This window comes from Brachycentrus maculatus, unplaced genomic scaffold (genome assembly GCF_059751285.1).
Source record: "Brachycentrus maculatus isolate JH-2025_06_01 unplaced genomic scaffold, ASM5975128v1 h1tg000692l, whole genome shotgun sequence".
NCBI lineage: Eukaryota > Metazoa > Arthropoda > Insecta > Trichoptera > Brachycentridae > Brachycentrus > Brachycentrus maculatus.
Window position 1 is genome coordinate 165,312 of NW_028281424.1, and position 9,188 is coordinate 174,499.

Consider the following 9,188-nt stretch of genomic DNA (forward strand, 5'->3'; position numbering starts at 1 on the left):
GATTATTTAGCCTGATCAGCCATTTAAATGGAAAAATAACATCATAAATAATTTTAAAAAACCCGTAACATACGCAATTTAATTTCCCTACACATATTTTTTTATGCCTTTTAAATTAATACAATATAATGATACAATTAATGAAATAAAAAAATGGGAGGCCATTCGGCAACAAAAATTCTTTAGAATCCTACGAATTCTTTTACAAGAACTATTCATTGATAGGTTACACAAGATCATCATATAATTGCTTGTTATAATGTAATGCTATCAGAAGGTCTTATTTACAAAGCCTGTTTTTATTTATTTATTAAAACTTCATGTACAGAAAAGAAACAAGTACATTGGCGGGCTTATTGCTTAAAAGCAATATCTTCCAACCAACCAAAAACAGACCAGTGATATTGATCAAAACGTTTGATACCATATGTAGCTGTTTGCAATTACATAAATTACAAAATGACGATAATTATGAAAAACAGAGTTTAGGAAAGGAGATAGAGGGAAAAACTAAAAGAGAAGGTTTGATGGACGATTTGGATTCTAATGATAAATAGTAATGTCTCAGATGTTTCTTAAAAGTTATAAGATAAAGTGCATTTTTTACAAGGGGAGATTTTACATTTCATATACTGGCCGCTTGGACAGAAAAGGTATTTCTGAAGAAGGGTATGTTATGGCGAGGAATGGAAAGTGTTCTTTCTTGAGAAGAACGAAGTGATAGACCATTATCTGAAAGATATATAAAATTTTCAACAAGATATTTAGGTGCACTGGGGTTGTGAAGAATATTATAAAGTAGCGTGATAGATTGAAGATTTATGCGCTGGTTGAAGTGAAGCCATTTTAGTTCCGTGCGAGAAGGATTTTACTATGAATGCCTATCGTTCCTAAAATGGATATTTTTTAAATTTAGTTAGGTACTATCTACCATCTCTTCATTTTGTTTGTCTTTGGTACTTATTTATTGTTTATTTTCTCAAATTTAATCTTTGCTAAATTTGACATTTTCTATGGAGTTATCTAGAATTAAGAAACGTCACTTTTTGGATTTTTTCTTAACAAAATGGCAGAGGGTATGAAACAAACCGTTTCCTTGATGCTAAAGGGTATAGAAAGGTGTGTTAATTAATGGTCTTATTTTCTTACGCGCTTATCCTAATTGTACTGATTAAATTCGTTTTAGTCATTTTGTCCGCACTGCTTTGACAACCATGTGTCCATGTTTTTAGGTACAATCCTGACAATTTGCCGACGTTGGAGCGATATGTCGACGCCCAATCTAGAGAAAATACGTACGATCTCGAGGCAAACCTGACTGTCCTCAAGCTCTACCAGTTCAACCCACACTTGTTCAATTTAGAAGTTACTTGTCAGATTCTGTTGAAAGCGCTGACGAACTTCCCCCACACTGATTTTATTCTGTGTAAATGTCTGTTACTGGAATCTCAGGTATGTTTACATTAAATTTAATATTAATTATATCAACAATAAAGTTCTTCAATTACAACACCGATCAAACTTCTCATGTAGCTTCCGAATCTGTTAGGCTCGTAATTTTTTAGGTTAGGTTTCTTGGTATTAGAAGAATATCTTGTAATTTCGGTATTTTGCCACTATTTATTAAGAGCAAAGAAAACATGTGGTTCATCTGCATTTGGATGGGACGAATATAAGTCTGACATAAAAAATCGTACGAGAATTCATGACGCCAAGAATCGGCCCTGCGAAGAGCCTACTCGCGTCACTTATCAAAAATATCGTTTTACTGTGGTTTCTCGACTACGCCACAAATTTGCAGTAATACAGAAAAAGTCGCGTCGATTTGTCCCACCCGAGAGTTTCCATGAATCTAGAACGCCGGACTGATTACCTTGCCTCCATATTATTGACGATCATGTTAACATCGCTCCGATCTGATCTGGTGCCTTATACACCATTGTATGCAGATAGGGGTTAGCAAATCTATATTTGTTTGTCCTATCTGTTATTAATCCATGTCACATCGCCGGAGAGAACTCTCCAACCGTGATTGTAACTCAATACTAGTTTGTACTCAAGGATTAGGCAGTGAACTGGCGCTTGATTTAACAAATGTTTATGTTTCCAGTCGGAAGAAGAAACCATCAGCCAGATCAAGTACTTGGCTGATATTTTGGAGCAATGCGACTTCGCCCAGTTCTGGAACCGAGTTCACCAGATGCCGGAACTGTGCGGCCGGATTACCGGATTCCACGACTCCATCCGCAAGTTTGTGTGCCACGTGGTTGGAATCACCTACCAGACTATCGACAAACCCAGCTTGGCTAACTTACTCGGAGGCGTTGATGGTGAGGGTCATAAATATATTTATTTACTCATTTCTCTAATATGCTCGGAATGTAGCTACCCCCTGTATTTACTGAAACCCATAATAGAAAATGTTATTTTTTGTCTTGTTAAAAATCTAAAAGGCGCAACAACAAAAAAAGAGTTTAATATTAACCTCTCCATGCGTACAGCCCCAACTGTGGGGTCATAAAATACCAGGTTAGGTAGTGTATGCTCCCACGTTTGAGGCGTAGTGATTATTTCAAATTGACAGTATTTATTAATTATGTGCGTGGCATATCGCTCACTCCTTTCAACGACGTCATATATCAAAAATTGTCAATTTTCAGTCGTGCATGTTTTCGGAATGCCCAGAAAATGTTCTATATCCCAGCAAAAGCGGCATATTTTTTAACTTAATATTTAGTCACTACAGGGCAGAAAGTGATGTTTTTGCATTTTTTAAAAAAGGTATTGTTTAATTATTTTTTTTAATATACTAGATATTTTTCAAATCGGCAAAAACATTCAGGTTTTACCTGAAAAGATCTGTTGCACAGTAAAAAGTTCAATAAGTGGTTTGATATTTATTTTCAAGACATTGTATTATATTTTTTAACTTTAAAAACGATTTCCTGAAAAATCAAGTTTTTTGATATATGACGTTGTTGAAAGGAGTGAGCGATAAGATTGAAATGTTGATATTCAATCTGAAAATTTAGTTTTGAAATTAAAAAGTCACTCTGCAGGGTACATACAACCTTTTCATTAATATCTTACCACTCGAGAGTACTTACTACTCATATGAAAATGTCAGTTTGTTGAAATTCGATTATATAGAACTTTATAGTTATGTTTCACTTATTTCACAGATGGTGCCCTGAAACATTGGGTGAAGAAGTACGGGTGGAAGGATGATGGAGATTTGATATTCATCGCGTCACAGGATGAGAACATTAAGACCAAGAACATTACAGAGAAGATAGATTTTGATAATCTCGCACCATTAATGGCATCTTGTCTGTAATCATTTTTATACAGAAATAAAATCAAAAGCCTCTGAATATAATGTGTTTAAATTGATTACCATTATTTTTATTGTTATTATTATATTTACCGTTAATTTATATAACCCATTATATTATTATTATTCACCCTTAATTAATGTAACCCAGTCATTCTTAACCCTGACCTCGGGCCCTGAGTAATGAAGAATAAATACAATCCAGTGTAAAAATACATATTAAAAAAATTTGATTTATTGATTGTTAATGGGATAATTAACAATTTCTCATTGTAAAGATATACCTTGTGTTAACACACTATGGATAGGAAAGGTATTTCTACCCGTTCAGTCGATTGATGCTTAAGGACGGGAAGGGTATTTTTACCTTCTTGGCTCATTTCAAAGTCAGAAAAGAAGGAATTACAATTTTAATGTTTTTATATGAATATTATGTGCCAATCTCAAGGTCTTAACTATATGTACATATCGCTCACTCCTTTCAAGAACGTCATAAATCAAAAATCGTGTATTTTGAGTTGTGCATGTTTTCGGAATGCCCAGAAAATGTACTGTATCCCAGCAAAAGAGGCATATTTTAAACTTAATATTTACCCGCTACAGGGCAGAAAATGTTGTTTTTGCATTTTGATGAAAAGGTACTGTTTAATATTTTTTTTTAATATACTAAATATTTTTCAAATGGAGAAAAAACCTTCAGGTTTTACCTAAAAAGATCTGTTGCACAGTAAAAAGTTCTATAAGTGGCTTGATGTTTATTTTTAATACATTGTAATTTCTTTTTAAACTTTAAAAACATTCTCCTGAAAAATCAAGTTTTTTGATTTATGACGTTCTTGAAAGGAGTGAGCGATATGTATTATCAAATCCCGTCGCTAGTGTTCTGCAGGCGTAAAAACACCCGTCCTTAGTATGTTAAAAGAAAAAATCCATCTGTTTTTTATAGCTGGTACACACAAATGATTTGCTGATTTCCATCTAGTTTATTTATGATTGTCGGTGATGGCAAAGTTTGGTTGTATAGAAAGTTTAGTCGTTGTTTGTGTCCCTGGGTGATATGTAACATCATAGTGTAAATGCCAACAAACATAATAAGTCAACTTAATGTACTGACAGATTTTGCCGGGATTGGGATTCATAGGTAAACATATGGCTTGCCATATGCATTTGAAAAGCAAAGGATCTTTTACCATATATACTCCCCTTTCCGTTTTAATTTTCTATTCTTTTAGATAATTCTAATACTAAATGCCCAAAAACTTCCACATTCTTTTGCATAAATATTTTATTGTTATTTAGGGCCCTAGAAGTGTTTTTTCCACAAAAATATCAGCACTTAATTTATGGGAAAACTATAGAAGCTGTGATAAATTTACCAAGAAATAAATTGATGTTTATACATTTACCCACAAAACATGACATATTTCACTATTGTAGGACAATTAGTTTCAGATTTACAGCTCGCAGCGTCTGGCATCATTATTCACCTGGACTTTGTGAGCCATATTTAATATACCTTGATAGCAATCCCTCGGGGGATATACGAGTATCCAGTCTGTTTATAAAGATTTGGGTATACACAAAATATTTTTAATACCCAAGTAAGTTGTTCAACTCTGGTAGAAATGCCTTTACTTTTCTGTTCAAGTTAATTTAATTTATAGAACAAGATCTTTTCTATACACAAGCGCCCTTGAGGTAGTATTTTACGAAAATGGCGCTATATAAATCATCCAAGATTATTATTATTATTATACATAGTTATATTAAAATAAAAATTATTTAATTTATTCCTGAACATGAATTCACGATTTCGTTTTTTTTTTTTTTTTTTTTCGCACAGCACTTTTTCTTCTTACCCTTATCCACACCTAATGGTGCATACGACACTGCATCGTATTGATGCAGTGTTATCTTGATCGTTACCTACCTACTGGGAATCGACCCTGGGACCTCCAGGACAGTAGCTAAACACGCTAACAGTAGCTAAACACCACGGAGGCGGGATTTTTTTATTCCGTATAAATGTTTTTTACCTTCCTTACTTTTCAATTGGTGGAGAAAAATTACATTTTTTAAGTTTATTTTTAAAAACTCGAATGTGCCAAATAAAACGAATTTCAGGTGTCTCACTTTTCATAGTAATTTTTTCAAACAATTTTGGTTTACGTTTTAGAGGTTTCAAATTTTACCATAAAATCTCAAGTATACAATTTTTATACCTGTGTGACATTGTGATATATTTTATTTATAGTTTTTCATACAAAAAAAAAAACACATTTGCTACAGGATGGTTAGAAAAGATATTTTATCATTGGTATAAAAATGACTTCTTTTAAGTTGAAAATTAAAAAAAAGTCAAGTGGCATGGTGCATGGGTTAATAGGGTAAATAGAAAAAATAACGCTTAATTTTTGTATTTTAAAAGCATCGTGGTATGGTAATATTATTTTTGACTATTAATTATTTTATATGAGTCACAAATCACGTATTTTACTCTATGTGATTTTCCTCTTTACGTGTTAAACTAACACCTAATAATATTTATGCGGTTGACAACAATCACCCGAGCTAAATGGGGTTTCAATTCGTCTCTTGAGATGCACCCATACAAGAGCAAACCCACCACTCAATACACAATAGTTCAGGTACGAAATAGGGATCTTGTTCATGAACGCTACTGAACACAGTATTCATATTATGTCACAAAAAACAACAAAATATTCCTTATAAGTAATTATTAAGTATCATCATAATCGTGCATTATTTTTTTAATGACAAATGCCGATATTCATCAACAACAATATGTTTTTAGGTTTTTACATCTTTTGAATGGTTTGTACATATGATATTTTATTTCTTTATTTGATTATACTCAAATACTGAATTTAACACATGGGCGCCATATAAAAAGATATATTAGATATTCCTAATTTTTATTAATATATAAAGCATTAACTTTATATATTAGATGTCTCAACATAGACAAAGCTTCTTTTACAATACTGTATAATGTTCGACATTCTGCTTATTATTGCACATTAATATTACCTTAATTCTTAGAAGTTATATTTATAGAGCATCTTAACAACTGCTTTCGTATCTTAATTAGAACTGACAAATGACACTGCCACCAGTATTGCCACTGGCAATAGCCAGAATGGTGAGTGTTACACAGTGTATCACTTACGCCAGGTCGTATGCCCTGCGAATGATTCCTTCGATATTCTACACTATACTACAAGAGAAGTCATCTTTTTTATATGAAGGGGTATAAAAAGATGACTTCTCTTGTTAAGACATTTAACACACTTTTATAGTGATCCAACGTATTTTTAATTTGAGACTAGAAATAAAACGGATAGTGATTTGGCCGGATACAAATTTGATAAAAAATGAAGCCAAAATACGCCCAAAAATATTAATAATATATATTTAGTATCCCCAATCCCGGCCTGAGGGTGAGATTTGATATCTGTTTTGTGAGTAGGCAGTCGCGGAGTGGGGCGCTGTCCCGTCGGCCCAGCGCCCCAGCGCCCCAGCGCCCGCCACTTCCCACTAATTGAGTGGCAAGTCGAGAGCGCCTCCCAGTTGATTTGTTTACCCACATTATGCGCTCGCATTGTCCGCCACTACAGAACGCTAAACACAATGCCCCCAATCGTATTTCTGCGCTCCTTCTTCCTTTTGTTCTGCGGAACGAGCCGAGATGTCATCGCTTTATTGTTTGTTGGTTTAGTGTGAGGATGATGAGATTGGTCGGCAGGAAAAGGAAACCAATTTATATATTAGCACCGATTGTGTTGTGGAAATCTCATTTCTAAATGCTAATTTCTGGGCAGATGTAAACAAGGAAATATACAATTTTTATATTTTTATAATCATAAGGAGAAAAGCAATATTGGCGAGGGCATTCGGACTCTGTTCCTCGGTTTAAGATTATTATTAGCGATTAATATCTTCATTCCTTTGCATAGTTTTTAGTTGCTTCACTTATTCATCCTTTTGGCTGGTTTGGGGCTTGAATTACAAAGCGATATTTTTTAATAAACGTTTTATTATTTAACAGTTGCGTCAGAAACAATAACAGATAAAATAAAAATCAACAATTTGTAACAACAATAGATGTCAGATGGGATGAGATGTTCCACGGTGGCAGTGGCAGTGGCCATTAGTGCTTGCCGTGGCTGAATCCGTACTCCTTGCCGCCGGAGTGTCCTCCCTTCTTCCCGTAGTCGGAGTGGTGCGCGTGGTGCTCCTCGTGGCCGTGGTGGCCCTTGTGTCCCTTGTGGTCTTCGTCGTAGTGGCCCTTGTCGTGGTGTCCCTTCTTGCCGTAGTGGTCATCATGGTAGCCGGACTTGTGGTGGCCGCCCTTCTTGTGTCCGCCGGCCTTCTTGTGGTGGTGGCCGTCGAAGTGTCCGTGCTTGCCGTGGTGTCCTCCCTTGTGGAAGTCGTCGTAGAACTTATGCTGCTTGTGGTACTCGTCCTTGTGCGACTTGTGGTGGTAGCCGGTGGTCTTGGAGCCCTTCTTGTGGCCCTTCTTCTCGCCGAACTTGCCGGCCTTGTGGCCCTTCTTGGCCTCGTGGTGGCCGCCGTAGTGGTGCGCCTCGTCGTGGTGCTTCTTCTTGTGGCCGCCGTGCTCGGCATAGTGGCCGCCGTGGTGCTCCTTGCCGTGGTGGCCGTGGTCGCCCTTGTCGAAGTGGTGGCCGGACTTGTAGCCCTTGTCGCCCTTCTTGCCGTGCTTGGAGTGGTGGTGCGCGTGGTGCTCGTGCCCGCCGCCAGACTCGTGGTGGCTGGACTTGTGGGAGGCCGCGGCTACCAGGTCTCCCGAGTCCTCGCTCTCCTCCCGGGCGCTGCACGCCGCCACTAGTAGGCAGCCCGCCACTAGCGTCACCAACCAAAGCAACCGCATTTTCCTGAAACACAATTATTAGTACACTATTATTCTGAGCGATACGATTACATTATTATTGGGCTCCTTATATCAGCAGATATGTGCGTAATCCTTGCACCGATAGCGAGTCATAAAGGATGGCACTATTTCCAGTCATATGGAGAACCACACTGAGATAACACTCATCACTCGGACGATGGAGGAGATTGAATCCGATAAACTGGCGGATGATGTAATGGTAGCAGAAGTAAATACTGATCACCTACTGTTCGCTTGCAGCTCTCGGGTAAAGAGGTGGAAATGGGAGTCGACTGTGAACTGACTTGTTCCGTTGAGGAACCACTATTTATATCGGAACTTTCTTCCAAGTAAACCACAGCAGCGGATCATATTGAAATTGTCTTGCAGTTGTGTTATATAGTTTTTGCAACTCGCGGAGTAGTATTTCTCTCGTTTTTATGGCTCAATGAGTCGGCATCGTCCATTGTGACAACTTCGCCGTTTGCCACACTTTTCATTTTATTTAGTAATTCGGTGTAACGCGCTGCTAAGAGGAAACTAAATGCGAAGAATTTAGGTGCCAATTCGTCATTTGACACGTTTATTAAGTTAGTGCCCTGTTCTGATTTTATCGCTTTTCAAAACTATTAATGAATTTCGATAATATTCACTTACTAAAAAAATTGCCTCGCAGCTGCAAAGTATTCACCCATTATATTAAAATTTCTTTAATATTGTCCAAATTAATTCATTTTCTAAAGATTTCTACTAAACATGTATTGTGCTACAATAGTTACGCTGGCGCTGTGCCTCTCCAAAAAAAAGAGACTAAGCACTTGTGCTTGGAGAGGGACTCGTTGAAATAAATTATTTAAAAAACAATGTCCCAAAACTGTCCTCTGTTTACTTTGGGTTAGCTAAAGGCTTCATTTACTTAAAATAAAAACTTTTTAATGTTCA

The 9,188-nt window shown here is 36.5% G+C and overlaps 2 protein-coding genes across 2 annotated transcripts; one reads left to right on the forward strand and one right to left on the reverse strand.

Moving 5' to 3' along the window:
• The first annotated feature begins 1,057 nt into the window (after nucleotides 1-1,057).
• On the forward strand, nucleotides 1,058-3,374 carry eIF3k (eukaryotic translation initiation factor 3 subunit k). Its single transcript, XM_088274574.1, has 4 exons — nucleotides 1,058-1,119; nucleotides 1,233-1,452; nucleotides 2,111-2,330; nucleotides 3,183-3,374. The coding sequence occupies exons 1-4, from the start codon at nucleotides 1,067-1,069 to the stop codon at nucleotides 3,335-3,337; spliced, it is 648 nt and encodes a 215-aa protein (XP_088130700.1). The 5' UTR covers nucleotides 1,058-1,066; the 3' UTR covers nucleotides 3,338-3,374.
• Nucleotides 3,375-7,492: 4,118 nt separating this feature from the next.
• On the reverse strand, nucleotides 7,493-8,525 carry LOC148300576 (uncharacterized). Its single transcript, XM_088274604.1, has 2 exons — nucleotides 8,495-8,525; nucleotides 7,493-8,250 (listed from the first exon to the last, which is right to left on the reverse strand). Exon 2 carries the CDS (start codon nucleotides 8,244-8,246, stop codon nucleotides 7,506-7,508), a length of 741 nt encoding a protein of 246 aa, XP_088130730.1. The 5' UTR covers nucleotides 8,247-8,250; nucleotides 8,495-8,525; the 3' UTR covers nucleotides 7,493-7,505.
• Between the last annotated feature and the right edge of the window lie 663 nt (nucleotides 8,526-9,188).